Raw genomic sequence first — 26,332 nt, 5'->3', positions numbered from 1 at the left:
CATTTAAAATTTTCCACTACTTAATAATTGAATCGTCTTTTATCCATGTGGTTCTTTCCTTTTAACTGTATCCATATGAATAAATTTCTTTAGAAATTCATATGAATAAATTTCTTTAGAAATTCATATGAATAAATTTCTTTAAAATTTCTTCTCCAAATTTGATAGAAATCTGTAATTTTAGTGTTAAGGCCGCATACCAAAACTCATTCATCTAGCTTGTGGAATTTCTGAATTGTACAACTCAAATTCTTATTCGAACTTGTTGAAATTTAACGCGTGGGAACTCATCTGTATATTGAATTAGCTCGAATTTTTTTTTTTTTTTTTTTTTTTTCTCAAGGGGAGGGTTATTAATTTTAAATGGATTGGGTAGTTCGTGAGCTTGGCAGAATTTATAAATTCTGATATAGCTTTTGTGTGTTCATTTGTAAATTATTTTGAATGATTTTATTTCGTAAGGGCTTTTCTTTTCTGCCTGTCAAAAAGCTGACCGGCAAGCGTATTTCAATGCATTCGCGTATTAAATAAGTATAATTCAAAATTTTGAAGTTTATTTCCTATTAACTTCCGTGAAAGCGGGTTCAGTAGGAAAATCTATTTGATTGTCAGAAATGTTTTTAGCTGTTGAAATAAAGATTCTAACAATAACAATAAATAACGGACTTTGTTTCATTGAAATCGAAATTTATCTCATCGTATATCGGTCTTAGCCAATTTAGCCATTCATCATGGTCATAGTTACACTTCTCATAAGGAAATGTGACCACTTATAAATGTATCATAATCTTTTGTTGCAACAGTATCATCTCCCCCACTGATTCTCATTGAAAAATTCCACATCTTCGAACTGTTGTGTCCGATTCGCTCAATCGCATTTGAGCTCACTCATTAATTAATGCCATATGCGTTCTAGCATTAAAATGGCTGCTATATTATGAAGTTTATCTTTGAATATATAAAGTTTGGCGCATCTAATTACATTCTTAAGACTACTACGATATTTTTATATTCATATATCTATTATACACAGAAGATGTCTTTACTTTTAATGTTTCGGAAACTTCAATAATATTATTCTTATTTAAAACCATGTCAAAGCAACGGAGAAAAGACACATCGAACCACAAATCAAGAGGAAAAATTTCTTAAGATGTTATCGAGCTCCCTTAGAGGCGTAATCAGTTTTGTTGTGGCAAAAAGTTGATTATTCCATGAGAAATATCCCTCAAGGATCAGTCAGTCATCTCTTATCAGAATGAGAAATTGGCATTCTCTATAATTTCTTTCCTGCCAAAGATAATTACCTCCAATAAACCTATTAAATGAGTGCAAGTAGCACTAGTTAATGAGTGAGAGCAATTTCGCAAGTTCCCATTATCCCCTTCGAACTATGCTCATGTGTAAGTGTTTTCGGTTTGATTAAAAGTTTTATAAGAATAAACTTTCTGCCTCTGCATTGAAAAAAAATCTTATTTGATATTTACTTTTCTGAAGTTTTGTAGTATGGCGGTTCTGAAGAAATTACTGCTACTCCTTCTTAAATTTTTTTCGTTTATTATTAGCTTAAGTAATGTCAACATTTTTTCTCGCAATTTGTAATAAATACACTATCTGAAACCAATGCCCTTTAAATTGCATAACCATTATTAAAACTTAATTTCGAAATATATTTGCAAATTGCTCAATGCCCCTGCTCTTTTGAACTATTATAGCAATTTATTTTTCCTTCTCTTAATTAAGAAATACTTCTAATTATAAGACAAATCTCTCAAATCCTGAAAAGCAAAATTTTCATTGCATCTCGGAAAGTTTTATTATTCTTCATAAGTTGTGTTTGAATTCTTAAGTTTTTGTTCAATTGCTAGTTTTTGTTCAATTGCTTTGTTCAATGGAATGTTCAATTGCTAGTTACGTATTTAATTTAGTGCTTTAAGCGTTTTTTTGATATGAAAGCACCAAAAAGAGGGTGCGAAAACCTTTAAAAGTTTGCGCCTATAGAAACAAAATGTTCTAATTGTTAAAGAATATCGATGCTTATAAGAGAGGTACCCTTTGGGGGGTCACCATTTGAAATTTTCCGTTATTGAATCAAACCATGACCTTCGGGATATCTTTCGAGGGTCGCGGTCCAACTGGACGGTTCATCTCTTTGGTTACCATGTGGGGGTAATGCCTTTGCTATAAGTACGGGGAAGAAGTGAAAGAATGGACCTTTGGGGAAGTGAAAGATGAATGAGTCACGGTGTTTAAACAGCCCCGACTTGCCCTCTGACTGATAACCAGACGTCGGAATTCGCGGAAATTTGTTGATAGGAGCATGTTCGAAGCAGGGGGGCGAATTCGAGATGGATTGCAGGAATGCGTACCTTTGGCGAATGGAACAATTTTTCCATTTTATTTAATTTTCCAGAAACAAAACTATGATTTTGATTAATATTTTTCCCCGTCAAAATCGTAGAAGGAACTAATGTTATCGAATATATGCGCAACAGTATATTAACGAATGTAGAACAATTATTCAATATTGTACAATTACTCGGTTGTGTGGCAACGTGTCTCAGAGTATTCACTTCACTTCAAAATTCCTGGATATGGTTCTGTTTCATTTAAAATTATTTGATATATCTGAACAGAGTTCAGTTTTAAATATGGATAGTTTTAGGTTTGAAAAAAATTTAAATTTCATAAGCCATAAAATGCATAGAAATGCTCCGTAGGCCCTTGACTAATCCCTGGTAGCTTTCTGAGTAGTGTTAATTTTGCCATCGTCAAATCTGGTTCTTTGAATACCTATACTGGCATTTATTTTCAGTATGGAATACACAAAAATTTAAATTATGGTGATCATTATTGGTATTAAAATATTATCTGTAGAAAAATTTGTCCATTTGAGCTCGTATACAGAAATCTGTATTTGTTTACCTATAGTTGCATCGTATTCTACTACGTTGTTATAATTTCTATGCTGCATTCTGGGACGCCTATACTTACATCTTGTCCAACATCATCCACTTGTCTTTTTAAAAATGCTACTTATAATGGTGCATATTTCCGTAGGGGTGAACCAACTTCCATTTTTAAAGATCAAGTTTTAATAGTTTTTTGTAGAATAAAATAAAAATAGTTGTGTGTAACTTGCGCTCACTCATTAGCTAGTATTAAATGCGCTCACTCATTAAAATGGCTGCCATATTATAAAGTGTATGTATATAAGATTTGGCGCAACGATAACGAACGACACAAGTTAATTAATCAATGTCTGTGTGCGAATGTCACTCCATATTTCTGATAACAGACTGGAAGGAATTTCCACGGAAAAATGCCGATAGTTCATATCGCTCTTTTGAAACGAACGATCAATGCCGAGTTTTAGAAAATTGTTGAAAATAATAAATAAAATGAGAAATTTACTTCCAAAAATTTATTAAAAAGGAAAATACGTCTATAAGTTTGTAGTAACGAAAACGTTTATAAAAATTATAATTTTCAAATTTAATGTATCTTGCAAATTTTATAGCTTCTTTAATTTAACAGAATGAAACAAAATATACAAAAATTATTTTAAATTCAAGCTTAAGTGGATATTAATAATATTTAGTTTTTTCACTTATACTCACAATTCTTCAACAGTACAATTGCCTTCTAGTGTATGTTACATACCTACTACGTGGCAAGCTATGAAAAAATTTACATCAATTGCTAAAGTGATTAAACGTATGAAAGAAAGACTTCATAATTGCTTTATATTTTGTTTTCTCCTTTACTTTTCAGAATTTCTTGTCAAAAAAAATTACCACATTTAGATCATTATACTAAATCGGACCTTTATACCAATACCATTAAATAAGTAAGCTGCAAAATATTTATTTCGCAGCTATATTAGCATGCTTTCGGAGATAATTTTTTTCAGGAAAGCTCTACACAATTGTATTTAGGAGCAAATGTTTAGATATTATTATTCATATCTTTTGGGGAGGGGAGACCGTGAGTCCTTATTCTATCATTCCAAGTAGTTACCTTGGAAAACAAAAAGCAAGTAGCAAAATAGGCTTCTGAAAGTGTTTTTACTTCAATTGGATATAGTAATTTTATTCGAATACTTAAAGCAATACAATAAAATAATGATGCATACATATATAATGAAGAATTGCTTAAATTAGATCTCAAACATTGCTTGAATTTGATAATCAAATCTAGGGAATTATTATCTTGCCTCAAAAACTGCTATAGAAACTACCAGTTCTTATGAATTGGAAATAAGACAAGGTAGAGCAAAACACACAATAAAAAAAATATTAGATTTCAAAATATAAGTTCAAACAGAAAAACGAAGAATGTATCGTATATCGTGAAAAAGTGAATAAATTTCAAAAAATACCTTTGTTAAAATGTCAAATTGAATTCAAACTTTATATGAAAACCAAAGAACATTTTGCCTTATTGAGTTTAAAGAATTTAGTTATGTGACTTGAGGAAGCATTTTCTTTTATTGCACCCGATCATATAATTTTAATAAGCTGTGCTTCATTCTTCTTTAAAGTGTTTTTTTTTTTTTTTTTTTAAATATTCTGTTTTCAAAGATAAATAAGCTATAAAAGTTTCACTGCTATTTTATTAATAAAGTTATTACTCTATTTCGTTAAAAAAAAAAAAAAAAAATGTTTAGGTTATTTAAATACAGCACACTTTCCTTATTTCTGCTGTTTTAAAAAATGTACTTTTTAAATCATGCAATTCTAAAACTACAAACTATTCTTTCTTAGTTCAGAACCCTTCTTAACCGCTTAACTGTTTTGACCGAGTGCCATATGTGCATCGATTTATCGAATTTTGAGAATTGTAAGCAAAAAATAAACCATTCATAACGATTATAATTCAGTATTAAAATTACTTCGAATACATAGATAATTCAAGTATTCAATGGATTTCCATTTGAATCAAAATAAGAAAACATTCCCAAAATAGGTGTCATCTTATTAGGTAGTAAAGAAAGTTAAACAATTAAGGGGTTAAGATACAAAATTGTGAAAGAAATGACATCTTATTGGGTGATAATTATGTGAAATTCGGCAATCATTGTATTTATTGATAATTAAGTTAGATTTTTTTAAAAATTAATTTATATGGTTTTATCAATAAAATCTGGATTTAAAGCCAAAACATGTGTCCTGTTGCAGCAGAAAAGAAAAGTTTTAAAATTCAGTATTCTGTCTAACATATATTCAAATTTCATACTTGAAAATGTCCTTTTTAGACACCTATTTCCTTTAATCCTTGGCGATTTTTTTTTTCATAAATTATATATTAGAAATAATAAGACATTTTTTGGAGTAATAGCACAGTTGCTCCAGATTTAGAATTCGTAAGTATTTGTTAAAAATAATATTCAGCATAAAAATGTGATAAAATGGACAATGTTTTTATTTGTTAAAGTATTGCATTACTTAAAGAACATTACTTTGTAGAATCCTAAAAATCTATTTAGCTTTTACAAATATATAAAACATCAATCATGCATGATTCTTCATAGCATATTAGGAATTATTTTTGAAAAAATAACTGAATTTATTTTTCTTTGTACTATTATTATTATTACTTATTAAAATAAAATGTTTAACTTCCTATGTAATTGGTGCTTTGGCTTTTTTTAATTAACGGCAAAAATTTAATTTTTAATAATTTGAAAGTAATATTCAGTAGAATCCCTTTTTCGAAGAAATTCCCTTATATGTGACATTGATATGTGACATTTTGATGCTTTTATACTTAAAACAATTACAAATCTTTGTTACTCTAAAATTATCTACAGTTTTTAGTGTCTACTATTCAACGATTATTTTAAATTCTTTGTGACTGTATTTTATCCAAGAAAGTAATAAAAGGATTTTTCAATATTTAGTGCAAGCTACAGCCTTGTATGTTTTAATATCCAAAAAGATCAAGTTGTACTGAAGAAAAGGTTATTTTTCCGTCAATGAAAATACATTGATAAAATCTTGGAAAGAATATTTACTTCAAATGAAAATCTAATTTTAAAAATATAATGACTAATTAAAGGAGATGTAATACATTGAGAAATAAAAGTAGTCGAAGCATTCTAATTATAATTTTGCATTTAATATATTATTGAAATGTTATCCATCATTTTTTTGTTATATTTGGATGTTAAGATAAATCTGATTTTAAATTATATGCATGGAAGATTGTATCGTATTTCACACTTCATCTGTGATACATTTGGTGCTGTTAGTCTGAAATATAAATATTTTGTTTTGATTGTTGGAAATTCCCAATATTAATGATAATTTAACATTGCTTGTATGACATTTACAAATATAAAAAAGTTGTTCCATTTTAGGTCGAAGAGAGTATTTTCCAAATTGTTATATAAATATTCAATTTACTCTGATTTTATATTGGAAGCATTTTCTGCAATCGAAATAAATGAGATAAATTTCACGATATAATTTATATTGCATCTATTATACTCAGATGATGGCCTTACTTTTGATGTTTCAAATATTTCAATAGTATTATTTAGTATTTAAAACTATGTCAAAGCAACGGAGGAGAAAAAAAAAAAAGACACCAAATATCAAATCAAAAAGTAAAATTTGATTTTTCTCGCGTTCTTACAGATGCTTGATTAGTTTTATCGTGGGAAAAAGATGATTGATCCATGAGAAATACCTCTCAACCACCAATCATCTCTTATCAGAACTACAAATAGGCAATCTCTATGATTCATCTAAATGCTCGCCAAGTTTTCCTGCCAAATACAGTTAAACTCCAGTAAATTTACAAAGTGAATGCAAATAGCACTAGTTAATGAGGGAGCGCAAGCTTCACTATCCCCACCTCCGAAAAAAATACTAAAGCTGCATTTCAATATTAATTGTGGAATTATGAATACTCTTCCTCAAAGATTAATATGGCTTCAGTTTTCCATAAATTTATAATTGAATCCTCAATTCCATAATATCTAAGCTTTTGGAAAAGATAGTGCCAAGATATTTTTAAAACTAGTCGAAAATCAATATTTCTTAATTATTAAAGAATGCCAACATTTAAATACTGTGGGTAGTAATTCCAAGAAGATTGAATTATATGATTTAAAGTTGGAATTTTATCCAAAAGAAATGGTGGCACGAAATATTTTTTTCTATGTGTGTAAATATTTTTAATAATAAAATCACACAACTTTAACTAAAGCATTCCTTATGTTTTATACAATTTGGAAGCAAAAAACATTTTTTTATACAGATAAATATTTGTGATACTTATATTAAATTGCATAGTTTATAATTGTCATTTTGCCCCTTCCCTCCTTCTTATATTGTTTGCCAACGGATTATAAAACCCTCTACTTTTGAGCATGCGTTAGGATGGGTTTAATTCGACGAAATAGGGGTGAGAGGAAAGATGAAATGAGGATATATTTATTTAGCAATAAACTTAATTCCGGAAATTACGCACATCCTTCGATTAGTGAGATAGAATCGTCGAACAGTGGTCGTCTTAGGATACTAAAGCGAACAGTGCATTCTTGTTTCGTTTAGTTAATGAGCAACAATGAAATAACTCCATTACCGGAAATAATGCGCATCTGAATTTCATGATTTTATATTTCGACAGACTTAATTATTGTCAGAAGCTCCTTTCTTCTCCCCCCCCCCTTACTCGGCATTTCCTGCTCTGGTTTTAAAAGATAGCTTTCAATGTCCATTGAAAACTGATGCTTCGGTTACTATACACTTTTAACCCTTATCTTCTCTTGAATCGTGTTGTGAACTGAACACGATTTGCCGGATGTCCATCGGAAGATACGAATTCTAGTAAAGATCAAAACAATCCAACTTAGTCAAAAAACTTTTAAATACTTCAAATAAAATTCGATGTATTCTTTTAGATATCTGAAACGCTCTGTCCATAACTTTCCTTTCATAACTGGCCGTCTCTGTCCCAAGTGGAAATCACAGATACAAGTTATGCAACTCAGTCTTATCAACAAAAATTTTGCCTTTATGGTACTTTATTAGTTTTTTATGATACTTTATTAGTTCTTTATGATACTTTATTAGTTCGCTACATAGTTGTTCGAAACTTTTGCGATCGAAGGTGCCTTCTACGAAATGGTCGACATTGCTAAACGGGGGAAAAAAAAAATTCATTTCGTATGGGATCTTTTTACTTCAATGATTAAAAAAGTGAATTATTTTCTTGTTTCTAGCTTGCCAATGCTGGGTCATTTTTTCCGTCTTATATAAGCTGTATTATTTTTGATTGTGAATTTATTATTTGTAATACTGCAGGTCAGTACTTATGATATAATTTAGATGCAGCGCTAGCTCGCATTAAATGCCGTGTAACCTTGTTTATAGTAATTTTTGAATTCTTAAAGCAGTTGGCGGCTTTTTTTCTGAGGACGGCCGAAACTCAAAACTCAAAAGTTTACCTTCTTGTGTACAGCCAACCACCCCGCCGCCACTGAACGATTTGTTGCGGACGATTGCTGTCTTGAACAAAATCCATCCATATTACTGACAAATTCTCCGAACTGCCATCCTCTTCTAGGCGGTTGGTCCTAAGCCACAGGTGGTCAATCTCTGACTTTCCTCCTCGTCTTCCTCTAAAAAATAAAGTGTACCACTGGAAAAAAAATGATCATTTAACCTTTCAAACATAATTGATGCTAAATTTCCTAAGGCAGGGACAAAAATACTTTTTTGAAGATAGGCACGGTTTTAAAACTGAAGGTCGATCCGAAGAATCTTCCGTATTTCTTTTTACTTATCCCCTTGGATTGAACAAAAATTCAAACCAAGTTCAAGAGATCGGGGAAAGAGGAGTGTAGTAGCTTCTGAGGGTAAAGACCCCTGAGCACCCGAGGTCAGAAGTCTGACTTTAGCTCATATGAAGATGACACTCACACACTCGCTTGCACAACTCCTTTTTACAGGGGGGCTCTTTCACACACCTCACAGATGGAACACAGAGTAAAGATCAACCAGGATTCGAACCGGGACCCCCAGATCACTGGGAAAACGCGCTACCCCTAAGCCAGAACGCCGATTTCTTCATTATTTTTCTATCAAAGGGTAACATGAACTTACAGTAAACAAACTCATGCGCGCTACAGCGATGAAACCGAAACCCGCTCTCATCACATTTCGATTTCCTTCTGTGACGTCACAAGGTATGTTCAACCCGGAGATCCGCTTTTGCCGAAGAAGCAGCAGTTCCTCCTGCCCTCGTTCTGCATCTCGAAAGTAATGTCTTTTGCGAAACAAAGGCAGGTGTCATTCACTACCCTTCGACGTAGGAATGGAAAGGTGACCACCTCCGCAATGGCACGTTATTTTTAGATCAAGGGAACGTTTGATTTAACTTATGCCAACGAGAATCGTCTTCAATTTCATTTCATCGGAACCTGAGAGGAATGATCCGCGAATTGAAGATGATGATGGGGTCAGTGACTACTTCTGCTCATAGATTTTACTCATTGTTTTCGTATGATTCTTTAAAGTCAGATTTCGCGTAGAAAATTATTTTTCCATGACTTCTTAGTGGTGAAAATGACCAGCTTTTTAAACTTTAATCTGGAACTACATGGGGGCCGCGGTGGTCTGGTGGTAAAATCTCGGCTTCGGAACCGGTGGGTTTCAGGTTCGAGATCCGATTCCACCAAAGAATCGCCATGTAAGTGGGTCTGGTGCAGGTTAAATCCGTCGGGGCCAAACGTCCTCCCGCTGGAGTGGTGTGGAAGTTTGGAGAGGGATGCCAGCTCTGGGGTCGTCCTCGCTATCTGAGCGCATTTCCAAATAGTCCGTACCAAAATAGCTCTGATGTTCTTTAAAACGGAACGTTAATATTACTAACTGGAACTATATGGCTGAGGGAGATCCGAACCGAATTGTCTCGGCACATTCGTGATGACACTTATGGCATAGTATTAACCCTTTGCATTCGGAAAAGTAATTCGATGCATTTTTTGCCTAATACAAAGATTTGTTTATTGCTCTGAAAATAAGTATACGTAATTGTATTAAGTCGAATTTCTTTGGTAAAAGAAAACGTGGTTTAATTTTTCATTCTGCGGGCGTTTTTAACAAGCGTTATTGAAAAATAAAATGTCAATGATGCACCTACTTGAATGATGAGTGAGAGGCACCATCCGAGTACAAAGGGTTAAAGCACTGAACTATCATTGTGCTTTCAAATTCCATTTATCGAAGTAAAGGATGGCAACGGAAATTCTACAGGTGTTATAGTATGAACAGTTTCCAAATAACATTAATACGAACTGTTTAGTTAAAATTAAATATTTTTTTAAAAAAATTGTTTTGTTCGTGCGCATGTCTTCCTATTGAAGTTGTCATCTCATTATTTAACATGTAGATATATATTCACCATATGGATAAAGAATAGTAAGAACAGTCATTCAACATATTGACGTATTTCTTAATATATTTGTGGGTTTTGTTTAAAGATTTCTAAAGTTTTTTTCTTTCTTTTTTATTTGTAAAGTCATTGCCAAAGTATATTAAAATATTGATTGGTTTCTTATAATTTGGTTTTGAATTAGGGAAGAAAAATGCTTTGTTAAATACCCGATAAAACAATGAAAATAGTTTGAATTTCATCCAAATAAATGTGGCGCATAATGTACTGGGGAAATATTTTTAAAATTTTGCCAATATCAGAAGAATTACCCACAATTCAATTGTCATCTTTAAAAATACATAATTTGAGAATGACAAAAACATATTTGTGCTATAATTTCCGAAGTTATCAAAGTTAAAAAAAAAAACTTTTGATTAATTTTGAATTAAAACTCGGGTTAAAATTGGAAAACTGCGGTTCTAAGTGCACTTTCCCTTTTTTAAAAATACATTTGAGCCAAATCTTATTATTCTAAATTGCTGCACAGATCAACACACATTCTTCTGTATTGTAAATATAAATTGTCTAGAGTAACTATTTCCTTGTTGAAGCTTGCCTCTAATGGAAACTTCGTGTTAAGGTAGATTTTAAATTGTATCTTTAACATGATGGTACATGATAATGTGAAATTTCAAACCTCATTTTATGGTTTTTCGATTCAGCATTTCTGTTACGAGACGGGTGCATCTACCTCTTGCCGACAGAAATGATACTGATCTGAGCAATTAAAATGAGCGATATTTTATTTACATCTTATCGCCCTATTGCTTTCTAATGTCCGTTTTCTCCCTTTTTCCCCTCCAGTGAATGGGTAGAGGGGAAAGTGAGATCGCTGCTTCACGCACTGCTGGGGGCATGGTATGCGGATCTGCTGGGAAGGGGGTGACACGCATTTAACCTAGTTTCACCCACTCCAGAAATGAGTAGAAGAGGTATAGAAGAGTAGGTGGTTGAGGTTTTTCCAACCAAATACTGAATGACCTACATAGCAGAAAGTGGGTAGTGAAATTTCTTTGGTTATTACTTTGGGGGAATGGGCGGGGGACGGCACTGGGCCTCTCGGCCGGCAGCTTTCACCTGGTGGGTGTAACACATTTTTTAGAAACCTTTTCTTCCTTGCTTCTGCTGCACTGGTTGAAAGCGAGACCTTCCACTTTTTCTTTCTTATGAAGACTTGGCCTAGATTTTATGATGGAGTCGTTTATTATGGAGTAATCCGCATTCGGGCAATGGGGTGCTAAGGTTAATGGAGAAAGAACTAAAAACTATACCTATTCCTTTAATAATTTATTGGAATTTTTAGAGGCTCTAAGGGATGGTATGTATTGATTCAATGAACTATAGCCTATTACTTACAATATATTCTTGTCTGAAGAATCGCGTTACCCAGTGGTTTGTATTTGATTAGCCTCAATGTGGGATTTAGTTTTAAGATAAAAAAGAAAAAAAGAAAAAGAATTCAATTAATGTAACATATATAGCCTAAGCACTAGATAAATTTACAATATAGAAAAAAATTAAATTTATTGGTGAATATATTTTACAAATATACTTCTCTTCCAACATAATTATAATCGACTTTTGGTGGCTAGTTGTTTTCCTACCATGTTAATCTTATTGATTTTCGTCATTCCAAACAACTATAATGAGTTTCATTTTATTACAATAATTTTTTTTCAGTTTCATCAATAAAAGAAAATTACATTTATGTAATAATTCGTCACCTTTCACGACCTTTAATGCTCTAAGTATGAGTCCTCAAATCCTTGGGTAAATGATTTAGTCCAATCGTGAGAAATTTCAAATTATGGGGAAAAAATAAAATAATTTAATTAACACATTCAACTTATTTCAATCTTAGGATAGAAATCTCTTGAAGTAACAAATACATCGAATTATCGTAAGTCAATTTAAAACTACATCCTACACACAGTAGGATGTAGGGTGGGTGGGTGTGCAAAACAGCGACTTTATTGGTTTAAGTTGAGGTTTAATTTAAGACGACTTTATTGGTTTGACTAGGCTCCTGAATTTGCACCCGGATGTTATTGGAAAGAGTGCAAAGGGGTGAAAGGCGAATTATCGATTGTTCGCTTTTAAATAAAAAGCTATGAATTCAGAAGTAAATTTAATAAAAAGTGCAACTTTCAATTTTTTTCCCTAATTTTCAATGAAAATTTTGAAACTCCATTGAAGTACTTGTTGTATAAAAGGAAATAATTTAATAGATTTTCATTTAAATGCGAAAAATCGGTATTCAATTTCTATCTCATCCTCTTTATCTGTAACATAACCAGGTTCAAATTTAGAAGCATGTTATGATTAACCAGCCCAAAATCAATCGTCTAAGGATGTAGTTTCAAAATGACTGGTTAATTAAATCATTTTATTTTTAATTGATTTGAGAATAATATATAAAATTCCGAAGAAATCTTTCCTGTGTGGTTATAAAAGAAAGTCCTCTGTTACTTTGTGTTCAACTTAATAATTGTATTCGTTTTACTGTATCGACTAGAACTTCTGAAACACGCACTTATTTGAGAAATGTTTTTAAAAATTTATGGCCTTAATAATTTTTCTTTACCTTTTATGAATATTTTTTTAGCATCGGTTTTTGAGCACGTTGATATTTTTTTAATATTCTTTGCTATTTTACCGTACCGTGCTTTGCTATTCTGCGAATACCGAAGTTGTGGATGAAGAATAAGTAATTGGTCATATTATCTTCTGTAATTGTTAAGTATCTACTATAATCGTGTACGACGCAACAGCTACCTCCAAAAAGAACGTTCATTCAACGAATTCCGTTTCTTCAAGGCGACCAATGATGGATCTGAAATAGCGAAAATCAAAGCTTCATTACTCGGTCAGTTATGACCGTAAAAAAGTGGGACGTTCTTCTTAGTACATCGGTGGTAATTTATTTAATATGATCGACAAGGTTGAGGAATTATATAAAAAAATGAAATTTTGTAGGTTTTCGACAATATTATTGACTGAAACAACACAATATAATTTGAGCCATTCAAAACATTTTTTAATTGAATGTGTATGTCCATCTTCAGTGGTTTAGAAATTGACAATTGAGTCAGGATTAAGAATAGAAAACCAGTATATAATTCTGAATAATTTTGTTTCCTAATAATTTGTACAATACTTTTGCTATGCATCTTTTAAATGCACTTCTATGAAACCAGCATTCTCATTAATATGGCAATTTTGTGATGTGTTCTTTTCTCCTGGATCTCCATTTAAAACTAGGGTCGTTATTCCATCCTTACTCAGTTAATTATCAGAATCCTCATAGAATTCGGTTTCTGTCCCGAGGATGGACGACCCAGAGGCGGACTTTTTTACGCCTTGCCTCTGAAACACGCCTAAACTCGATTAACCCCTTGTCATACAGATTTACTTAGATTTCTAGTTAAATGACACATCCTATTTGGAACTTTTATTATTTTAATTCCTTTAATAATATAAGGGGATTTGAGATAATGATGGCTTTTTAAGTGATTTTTAAATATAAATTACTTGATACTCAATTGCAGATTTAAAATTAAAATCAATAATTCAATGCGCGAGAAGTTTTCGATGGGTCAATTTTTTCTTTGACCCTGCTACTACTATTAACGACAAGGTTGCTATTTCGAAAGCTCTTTTCTACATCCAAGTCTGAAAGCCGCTTTTAAACTAACGTGCGTTTACCTTCGATATAAGCTTTCCATAAATAATGTTGTTCGATTCTTTGTTGTTTTCGCCAAGAGTTAAGAGTCCATTGTGCGCATTCGCAACTGATGTGACCCAGCTCAATTTCGAAGTGCGCGTGACACAAACACCCCAGTTTCTGAAAACGACCCACATATCGGCCGATTCGAAAATAAAGATAATCTTTTATTAACTTTCTAGCTGTGTTACTGGGCAAACACAGCGTTTGCTTGCTTGAGACGAAGTGATTTTTCCGATACAATATCGCGATTATCCTATTTGACCTTTCAAGGAATACGACCGATTGTGCTGTGTCGTATCTATCTCTGTCGTATCTCGCTATCTGGCAGTTTTCGGGCATTGATTTTAGCTAGCTTGACTTAAACTAGTGTTCCTTAATGCCTGAAATATAGACAACTAACAAACAGTACAGTTGTTAACGCTAAACGATGAATAATCGGCAATAGATTAAGGCTTTGTTTAGATTATAAGGGTGAGGGGAAACTTCATGTCTTGCTGTAGTTTTAAAATATATTAATTAAATAACTACCAGAATAAAGGCACTTCAAGGAATGATAATCAAGTGGAAATGTTAAATGCCAATCATCTTCATGCTGGTGTAATGTGGAAGTTTAGTACTTGGTGTACTAAATTTCATTTGGTTTGAGTATCATCTGACCAGGGTGCAAAATGATCAAGTACGCACCAAAATTCTTCTCGCCTATCTTCTAAATGGAACATCTGGCAAATTATGAGTAATAATTGTGTTAAAATTCTTGTTGAATGCAGGCAGATCTTAAGGATCAGATGCTCTCGAACTAAAAAAGAGCCCAGAAATGAAACAATTTTGGAATATGATAATTGTCAACAAAACAGATGTGTCTTGCGCATGGTATTTTATACGACGGATTTTTTCTCGAACTTGAGTAAGATCTCCCAACCATTCTACTTTCTCGTGAAGTTTCCTTTTCAAATATTAGTGGGCAATGAGTCTTTTCGATGAATATTAGCAGTTATTAGCGAGAAAAGCTAAATTCAGTAGATGATTCATTTGTCCGTTTCTACGGTTGACAGTCCTTCTCTTAACGTTTTTCTATTCATCCTTTAGTTGCACGCCCATTTGAGAATTCAGCAGTTTTGAAAACATCAGCCGTTTTTTTAATGACAGTCAAGGTGCCCGAGTAAAAGAAATTCGTCAAGGATTTAAATATCCTGATTCTTCTAGTGGGAAGTTCATTGAAAGTATACATTTTAGAAGTAAAGATATTCCAAATGAAAGTAGACGAAGCAATCCATGTGATTTTTTTGAGTCTTATTTCATGAAAAAAGATTGGGTGCTCTTTATATAATAATTTAGAAACGAAGTTTCCAGTTCAACAATATAGTCAATAATGATGTTTTTTTAACCTGTTAACCGGGTAATTAACTTACATTCAGCTTGTTTCAGCAACAAATAATATATTTCATCATACCCAATTAAATCATTTTAATGCTGTGCAATATTTGACCGTAAATATTTAATGGAATAACTTTTATGCAAGCCCGTTGAACTCCAAAAAAGAAATAAAATCGGGCAAATACTTAATATTGCTAAATATTTTCATATATTTAATATACACACACAAATTTAACATTTCATGTATATTTTAATAAAACGAAATTTGGCATAATAATATCGCCTTCATTTAAAATTTTAAAAAAATTATTTAAGTATTAAATCCTCAGAAGTTTTTAATTACTTCTTAGCATAATTAGTACAACTTATTCTATTCTTGTTTTTTTTTTTTTTTTTTTTTTTATCATAGCAACAACTGTTACTTTTGGCTGTTAAATTATTTCCATTGATTTGTTGGAAATAATTTCATAATTCTGATGAAAATAAAATGCTGAATTTCTAAGGTATATTTTTTATGATAAACAATGCATTTCAGAATTTCTTTTTTAATACATCTCAGAATTCCTATTAAATATCTAGAACACAATTTTAAAGTGAAAAGAATGCAAACACAATAATGAATTTAATATTTTACATTGCAAATAACTGACTGTAATGTGAGTGGAGGAAATGAGTCAGTTATTGCTTGCAGAACTTAGTCTTCTGATATAGATTTTTGTATTTTTCAATACTATATAGTGATTTTCTCAGATCTGATCAAATGTTACCTAACTTTTAGTTTACTGAAAATATTTCTTTATTTAAAATTCAGTTTTTTGTGTTAATTTTCCATAAAAATTAACTTTAAAATTTTCTATTAAAAAAATCCTATCTATATTAGAATTTTAAAAAATGGCTTTTAATTTTAGTTTTTTTTTATGTAAAACCTTTTAATTTGTAAATCATAAAAAGCTGGGGGAAAAAATAAGCATTATAAACACGTTCATTTAATGTAAACGAAACACACAATGTATTTAGGATGAATTTTTAACATAGATTTTCCTCTATTCAAGAAATAAAAGAATCTCTGTGGTTTCGTTGGTGTTTTCGCTATTTGGGCCAGATTTGCTGCTGGGACACTATTCCATAGCTCATGTGCAGCGTTCCGCAGCAGCAAAAATCATCTTTTGTTGAAAGGTCGAGAAAATAATGGAGATGCCATAAACATTTCAAAAAAGATTCTTTCGTTTTGAGGTAACCTTGAAGTTTTTGCATATGTTGTCGTGCGTGCGAATGCTACTATTTTTTCTCAAAGAAACCGAGGGCGGGGTCTTTTGATGGATGGCTGAATGGTGGTGATGCATTTCCATCCTATCTTTCGTCTTTCTGTACCGATTTTCTCTAGGTCGAGTAGAATGGAAAAGGATTTCTCCTCCCCTCCTTTTCTCGCTGCGGTGCATAAATATTTACGGTATGGTATTGCGCGCGCGCGCGCGCACACACACACACACACACACACACACACACACACACACACACACACACACACACTGATATGGCACCACTCCATGCAGCTCGATCGGTCATTCAAGATAATTTATCCCCCACACACACACACACGCACCACCACTACCACAACGAAGATGAACACCTTGCTAGAATACACTGTAAGTCCTCCTTTACTACGCGTCCCGAGGTTTTGTCTCAAAGTTACGCCATAAAAAAGGTTGTATGACTTTTTCGTACTGTCCCAATACCATGATAGGTATCAGTCAGATGGTCTGGTTTGTACAGAGCAAGCACACATACACGCACAGGCAGAAGCTTTTTCCTTTTGTTTAAGCATCAAAATTTAGTTAATACCAATACCTTTTCCCGCCAACAGCTAATGTTTTTAGGAAACCTATATTAATCACTCCCTACCCCACTCTTTCAAATGAACTAAGGATGATTTATTGGACGCTTATGACCCGTACGGAAATGTCCTGTGTGGATGAGTTACAATACCATAAAGCCAATAACTGAGTTGAGTTTTGTATCCAACCTCTAAGTCAGGCCAGTTCTGAACGGAGTTGCGATAGATTTTGGTATGTCTCCTTTAGCATGAATATCCGGTTTTATTTCTCTGATTTGCCATTTTCTAACTAAAAGAAGTCAAATTTGAAAGCTATTCCTACTATAGACTATATCGTTCGTATGTACCAAGACACCTCTAACTTCATTATCGCATCTGCGCAAATTTGATGTCAATGGAAATGAGTCGAGGGGACAGATGTATTGAAACAAACTGATTAATCGAGTGAATTACTTTCTCGAAATTTTTCCCATTACGGAAATATTTTTTTCCCCTTCACTGAATCGATTTGTCGTAATAAAATTAACTTCTCAATGAAATTTTACGGAATTCTGATAATTTCGAGAGTTATATATAGTTTTGAAAAATGTCGTTTCCAGTGTTAAATGAGTTCTGTCTCGACTCTTTTGGTGACATATTTCCCAAAAAGTTTTTCACTTACCTGAAGAAAACTGATTTTTGTATGCATAGAAAACAGTTTTTATGCATAGCAGAATCGAAAAGTTTTAAGAACCGAGGCTAAAACAAAATAACTTAAAACACATATTTATAATATTTTAAAGATACATTTTTCCCAGTACATTTTTTTAATGTAAAAAAGTTAATTGGCATTTCGTGCTCTTCCCCATTCATTCTACCAAGCACTGATCAAAAGCAAGGATTAACATTTTACTAATGAATTTTGTTTTAGTTGAAGGACGAATATGTTAGCGAAATTAGCATCAAGCTGTAGCCGGGCGTTGGTTAATATTGAAAGGACTTGCATTTTGATCTTTGGATTATGAACTGCACGATGAGCATAGCAGATGTCTTTAGTGCTCTTCACTAAAGCATCCAGAAATATTAAAATAATGGTTCAGTTGAAGTGAATATTAAAATTATTTCATTTACATTTATCATATGTATTTTTATTTCTAAGATACGTAATTTTATAGTTTTTGAATTTCAAAAAAAAAAAAAAAATGCTCCTTGGAAAAATTCTTATATTCTCCCCCCCCCCTTCAACAAGCATGAGGACCCTATTATAATGATTTCTCTTTCAACTGAGAGAAGTTAGCTGTAGTGTCCGTGGAAGATGTGCATCCTGATTTCCTCTCGATGGCCCCGTTAACAAGTTCTCATTCGTTTTTGGCAACTTGTTAGAGTGGGATTCTCAACGGAAAGTCCCAGATTTCAGGATAATCTTTGTCCATTGCCGTTCGGGACCGAAAAACGAAAGTGACCGTGGAGAGAACATGACACCTCGAGTTTTGACTAGGATGTGAAAGGGGAAGGCAGTCCAAGTTCGGAGGGGAAAAGCTCGTAGGAGAATTCCCAACACTTTCTGATAACAGTGCTTTGTCGCTGAGGTCGTACGTCACGTGGACAGTAGCAAGACGGAACATGTCGAAACTCGCTATCTGAAATGTTTGCACGATTGTCCTGTCAGTGAAGTATCAGCTGCGGAGTTATTGATACCTCCCAAACTTTGATTATCATATTAAAAATAAAATACAAAAATGAATTAAATTGTATGAATTTTGGCAGTGATAATAGAGTGAATGTTTTGAAAACAATTCCCTGTGATTTTGATTCTAGTGCTAGGACTAGCCTTGACATCATAAAATTTTATAAAGAACTTCATTCGGAAAAGAGTTGTCATTAATTTGAAATTTACATGAAGTGAAACTACACAGTACGGAACAACATACAATGAGGAGTGATTAAATGGGAAACTGCATTTCTGGCAATTTGATACTAAAAGAAAACATAACTACTTAGTATGTTCTAATCCTACAAAGACCGGAGGAAGAAATACTTCTGTAATTGTGCAACAGAAAAACATCCCTTCATGTGGAGTGATTCCTTGTTGTAGATTGTTTTAAAAAATATCATACTTCCTAAATAATTAAAATTCATATATTTCTATAACTCCTTCAAAAAATGTTTAATCAATGTTATCTTTATAATGCTAAGTGTTGCGCGTATTTACTGAAATCAACTATAATCTAGTGAAAATTGCGTATAAAGAGCTAGCGCCTGATAAGGGTTAATTTTTATTATTTTTATTTGAATTTTTCGAACGACATGAGATCCAGAAGAGAGGTAGATGTGATGCGTAATAGAAATTTCAAAAAATATCATTTTATTCCCTCCCGTTTTTTCCCCTTTGAGGTATTTGACCCTTAAGCATAGATTTCTACTATAAGAATGAGTTCTATTCGGATTTTTGAGAATTTCAAACTGTGCAGCACCATTTATCGACAATTTTTTTCATACATAGCGAAAGCATCATCAGAAGAACTTGTGTAATTGTGCTGTTTGCTCTAAAATATCACCTTCCACAGTCCTGTTTTAATGAAGTTCAAAAATAATTCTGTACTTTTTTCATCGCCATAATGTAAAATGAATCGAAAGAATTAGTATAAGCATATTGTAAATCCCCTCATCTCATGCCTTATTTTCAATAAAGGAACTACCTCGTTTTCCTATAGATTTAGCTCTTCCATTTAGATAACCCATATGAATGTGCAGGTAGTACTGATGCACGTTGTCAAATTTGTAATATTTTTCAGTAACAAAAATAAAACAATGGATTTAAAACCTTCCGCGGAAGTGCTTACGGATTAAACGAAAATGCTGGAAATGTTACTTGTCTAAAAAGCAGGTATAGGAAACAAATTACATTAACAGTGTAATAAGATTCCGAGGCTCTCACTTCGAGTACTCCTACATAATTGGGCTTAGGTGCTCATTTTACCATTGGTCACGAGTCACTCAACGGAAATTAACACTTTACACTCGGATGGCGCTTCTTATTCACCATTCAAGACGGTGCATCATTTGAACGTTTTATTTGTTTTTTAAATTTTTATTGTTAAAAATACCTACAAAGTTGTAAGAAGATGTTTGAATGTTAATCCCTCTGTCATTAATGTTATTAAATAAATTCCATGTTATCTATGTACATGGTATTTAAAGTTAGTTTTTTTTCTGACTCTTGTGGAGGGGGATCGTTCTGGTTGACTTATTTTTTTGAAACTTGGTATATCAATATTTGGGCCTGGAGAAAAAAAAAAAAAATCTGCAAAACAAGTTAATAAAATTTGCAAATTAGTATAATTAATGAATTACAATATTTAAAATGTACAAAATGAAGTAGCGACCTGATGCTAATAGCTGGATCTTGTGTTAAAATTGTAAGTAATCATTTTCATTAAACTTTAAAAAAAAATGTATGTATTGGTCATTTAGATTAGATGCCGCTTTATCGAATATTAAAACACAGCGACGTTGTAAAAAAGTTAACATTGAAGTGAATCGGGGCAAAGGGGATTTTTTTTCTGTCGTATGACTGTTGAAGTCAAATTTTTGCGCAGTAGCTTCTGAGGGTGAAGACCCCTGAGCACCCGAGGGCAGAAGTCTGACTTCTAGCTCAAATGAAGATAGCACACACACTCGCTTGCACAATCCTTTTTTTACGGGGTGGGGGCTCATTCACGCACCTCACAGAGAGAACACAAGGAAGAGAACAACCATGCTCGAACCCGGGACGCCCAGGTCACGGGGGACAAAGGGAATCAACATAATGAGGTTTCTCGGTATAGTATAATAATCTATTTTGGTAATAATCGCGATAGTTAGATTTTTACTTTTGATTCATCAATAAGTGAATGTTTGTAATGCTTTCAGACACAAATTCATTCTCTATTCCTAATTAGAATGATAAATTTAAAAGTAAAATGTCATGGTAGTTTGCGTTAAACCCTCTTCTTCTTTTAAGTTACATTACTCAGATTAAATGATTACCGCGATAATTCATTTTTTCCTCTTTATATACCTTCTTAAAAATAAAATCTCTTGGTCGTAGACAATATTTACCTTCAGTTTTAAATTTAAACTATTGATACTTTGGAAAAAATTCTTTGAAAATGATTGAATAAACTAATTCTTTTTGAAATAAAGGATTTGTTTTTTCAAAAATTATAATCTTGGCAGTAAAAAAGTATAGACCTTGGACAAAAAATAATTTTTAATCCGGTCAATTTTTAGAAAAAAGACTAAGACGGATGCCATTGTCATCCAACCACGATTCCGAATGACGAGTTCCGCTCCGAAATAACTCCATTGTAGCTTAAAAGTAGGGTATTAACAATAACACTGAACTTTTTTAATAAAAGGAGTATATGCGAGTAATTTGTTTTGGAATGCGATTTAATATTGTATGCTATCTTATATCCAAACGAAATTATTAAAATAAACTACCTTATTGTAATACAGTTCTTAAATATAATACTTCAAAAGGACACGTCAAACTGATAAATGAAGATTTCCCTTACTGGATGTATTTTTATATTAAATTGCTGAATTATGATTCTTTCTCATTTGTATTCTTTCCTTTATAACTTGTGAGAAAATAATTTACTTCAAGATATTCAAGAAAGTTTTAACATCTAAATAAAACTTTGACCCATATTCCATGTCAATATCCAAGATAGTCATGATTTTAAATATTTTTGGATTTTCATTTTATTATTTGAGGTTAAGCTTGTTCCAAACATAATTTTGATTTGTCTTTCTGCAATATATTAATACGCATTTTTTTTTTCTTTCAGGATCATAAGGTGTTTTACAACGTTAATACTGCAATGCCGTACAATATGCGACGTCTATCGATGCCCATTTGCTGTATCGTCATTCTCTTTAGCCTGTGCTATATACGCGTTGCCGATGCTTCAATGTCATTCAATTTCACCGAAGTACAGAAATTTGGTAAAAGCTGTCCCCAGCTGGATAGTTGTGCTGAGGAATCAAGCAAAGGGTCTGCTCTCAAGGACAGGAACTGTGCCTGCGATGAACTGTGCATCGAATTTGGGGATTGCTGCATCGATGCTCCTGGGTTAAGCGCTTGGACTAGCTCTTCAGGACATGGATGCTTCGAAATGTATCATCTCCTGGAGGAAGGAATGGGGATCTATATGAAGGATTCTTGTCCACCTTCTTATGATGGCCCCGAAGAGATCCGGAATTTGTGTGAAAGCAAAACAACCCTAGATAATTCCCCCGATCCTCTTGGATCTTTACCGGCTACCAATAAGGTGACCGGTATGACTTTCAAGAATTACTACTGTAGTATATGCAATAATCAGGTTGAAAACATAACCCTCTGGTCTCCTAAGTTGGTATGCCCTTCTATAACCACTTATAATGAAAATCAAATAAATATCACCAAGGATGTAGTCTACCAGACTCTGAAATCTGACAACTCCAGTTGGGGTTTCTACCTTACCGGACCGAATGGGTCGGTTCATTATCACAACTGTGTTCTTGACCCGATCATACCCATAGAGCTCGAAAGCAAGATTCGCTTGTGTAAATCGGATCTTATATCGGATTGTCCTTTAGATTGGGAAGATGAAAACACCAGAATAATGTGCAAATCGTACATGGCAGCCAGGTTCATCTACGACCAAGACAAATTCAGAAACCCCCATTGTGCTATCTGCAATGGACGAAAGGCAACTGACCTCTCCTGTCAGTTCAGAGAAATGAAAGGAATAGATTTTCGTAAAATCGAGCCACAAGCATTCTCCTTGTTGCTGGATGTCAACGAGGCAGGAGGTGAAAACGTTGGAAAGAATCAAAAATGTGATCCCGGAGATGTATGGGATATGTTTTTCCAAAAATGTCGAAGTCTTTTATGCCTTCCAGGATACAGGAGGTTCGGTGATTCCTGTGTACTTCGAGAAGAACCTATTAATGAAGTTACAGTATCCGGCAGTGGCGATGTTCCACTTGTTATACAGCCTGCAATCGAAGATAACGAAGTCAAATATGAACTTTCTGAGGATGTTGACAACCCACTTCAGAATGTGCGTGGTGAAACGTATAATGTTTCTATTACAAATGACAGTGAGTTAAAAGGTAATCTCAGTCGCGATTGTTTACTGATAGCCTTGAATGATGATGAATTTATAAAATACCTAAATGACAGCATTTACGTTCCAAGATATGACAAAGTGTACGAGCCGACCAATTATCATACCCGAGACGGCAAAACTTTAGTATGTTCTCACTTTGGATATGCATCGGACGAGAATAAATTTTTTGAGGTTATGGGATACGTAACATTGATTGGACTGGGTATTTCTATGTTGTCTCTCTTTTTGCATTTCGTGATGTTCTGGATTGTGCCAGATTTGCAGAACCTTTCAGGAAAATGCCTGGTTTCTCTCTGCGTCGCCTTGTTCTTTGCCTATGCATCCTACATCATTGGTGCGTCTACCACCCTTAGTCAGTCTTCGTGCACTTTAGTTGCCTTTTTCAAATACTACTTTTTCCAAAGTTCTTTCTTTTGGATGGCCGTCATAGCATTCGACGTTTGGCGGACTCTAAAAATGGCCACGACGGAACTGAGAGTGTCATCTGGTAAACAAATTAAACGGTTTATTATTTATTCCTTCTTTTCTTGGGGTACACCCTTATCTTTAACTGGCCTTTTGGCTGTGGCAGAATTCACTGATACTTTCCCATTGATCTATAGACCTGGCTTCGCAAGTCCTCAGTGTTGGTTCTTGAAAAGACGATCTCTCGCAACCTTCTTTTTTGGGCCTCTGGTTTTAATCATGCTGATGAATGTGGTCTTGTTCTTTACCAGTTCACGAATGATCCTCATGACTACACAGTCTTCTGTTAAACAGCAGAGCCAAGCGCAAAGACGAAATTTTAAACTCTACCTGAGGCTAGCCCTTCTCATGGGCTTGACGTGGATCGTCGGTGTCGTTGCCAGCTACGCAGACGTAGAATCATTGTGGTATTTGTTCTGCGTTCTCAATACTTTCCAAGGAGTCTTCATTTGTGCTGCCTTCTCTTTCTCGAGCAAAGTAGTGAAATATTTAAAAGACAAGTGGCGCAAGAAATCGAAACCTGCTGAATTCAGGTCAACCACTAATTCCGCTTCCACGGGATCAGGATGTCTGACGAATAGCACGCGCCTGCATTCATCAATGGCCAAAAAACTCTCCTCCAGGTTGTTGCTGAAACAGAAAGACTCGACTTCGACCAACTCGTCAAGCTCAATCACTACCTCTTGCCAAACCAGGTCTTCAATTTAACGTACTGGGTCAGCCGTTATTCAATTAATGATACTAATCGAATTTTTATAAAATGTCACTTTTAAATTATGACTTCGGCGGTATTTTATTACAGAGCAAGTGCTGTGACATTAAACAATGCGCACAGAAGTCCTTGTAAATGATTCATTTGTAATCAAAGTAAGACACTAGTGACACTTCGCCGTTTTGAATTAGTCAGATATTATGTGATATTGTGTGAATTGATATAGATCTGATTTCAGTAACTTTTTTGTATGTAAATATTTCCTCATTAATCAAGGACTTAAAAAAATGACGCATTCCTTTTTGTAAAGGTTTAGAGGTCTTTAAGTAAGCTTTTATTCTTGTGGAGATGAATGAATGAATATTTTTGTATTTGCCATTTAGTGCTTTCTTGAAATGTATTAAACATCTGGAAGAATATGTATAAAATATAGACATTTTTGAATTGTGTAAATTTTACTTTTGTATACTTTTTGTCAAATTTTTGTAGTGCTCTAAACACTCATTTGTTTCTTGTAGATTGTACATGCATTTAAATTAAGATAAAATTCACCATTTTTTTTTTCATAATTTCGCACTTTTTAAATCAAAATTATCATTTTTTTAATTACTGTAATAAAATCTCTGCTATAATAATTTGCATCTTTTTGTAGAGTAAAATAACTTGAATTTTTTAAGCTATTTGGTTCGAATATAAATAGAAATTTTCATGTTAATCTTTCATAAAATTATTCAATATAAATTTATTAAAAATTATCTAGTCGCACTTTTTTTAACCTGAATGATTTTTTCTGCTCACGGCATTTTTACTATAAAACTTTCAAAACTAGCATAATGTTTTTAGTGACAGATTGATACTGTAAGTTTTATTTTTTTTCCTGGTGTTGTTTTATGATTAAAATAAATATCATTGATTTGTATAAACGTTTCCTTCATCCACACGTCAAAGGGCAATAAACTAATTTTACAAACAGGTTTCTGTTTATTTCAAACGAACTCACTTTAAATATATGATCCATTGCAGAATATCAATAATTGATGTTAGAAATATGTTGGGATTCATTAATTCCACCCTCCAACTTTAGTTGTCCGTTTTGCTGATAATCCATAATTTATATATTTCGAGAAGTTTGTTGTCATAAACTGATTATTCTTATATTTAACATTAATAATTAAATATGCATTGTCTTTGACACCTAGCACAAATCTCAACGTATTGCTCATCGCTTCTTCCCAACGTTTTGAGTCATTGTTTTCAAGTTTCTTCACTTCGTCCATCTTTATATGTTGCATGGTTTACTCAAGTAGAATCAAAACAGATTTTCAGACCTATAAATAAACTTATTCGAGAAAGCAGGACAGAATCGGGTGAAGAATAAGAAAAAGGGTCTGCTAATCACCCTTTCAGCCGCGAAGATAGAGCGTTTAAGAAAAACGCCTTGCAGTGCCAGGTGACAGACGTAAACAAATGGCGATAGCGCTTATTTTGAGTTATATTTTGCGATGTTTATTATAAATATTACGTTTGTGCTTATGCGTTTAAATTTAGTTATTAAAATGCTTGAACCTTCATAAATCTGCAGGCTCGATTACCTAGAGGTCATATTTACACACGTAAAGGTACACGCCCATCTT

At 33.2% G+C, this 26,332-nt stretch overlaps 1 protein-coding gene across 1 annotated transcript in view; it reads left to right on the top strand.

The window, feature by feature from the left end:
- Positions 1 to 25,644, top strand: part of LOC129965577 (uncharacterized) — a 29,772-nt gene extending 4,128 nt beyond the window's left edge. The window contains exon 2 of the mRNA XM_056079594.1: positions 22,196 to 25,644. Within this exon, the coding sequence (XP_055935569.1) occupies positions 22,229 to 24,694 (2,466 nt within the window). The 5' untranslated portion in view covers positions 22,196 to 22,228 and the 3' untranslated portion in view covers positions 24,695 to 25,644. The remainder of the gene's footprint in view (positions 1 to 22,195) is intronic.
- Positions 25,645 to 26,332: the final 688 nt, after the last annotated feature.

This window comes from Argiope bruennichi, chromosome 4 (genome assembly GCF_947563725.1).
Source record: "Argiope bruennichi chromosome 4, qqArgBrue1.1, whole genome shotgun sequence".
NCBI classification, from domain to species: domain Eukaryota; kingdom Metazoa; phylum Arthropoda; class Arachnida; order Araneae; family Araneidae; genus Argiope; species Argiope bruennichi.
This window is presented reverse-complemented; position numbering and strand designations above follow the sequence as displayed.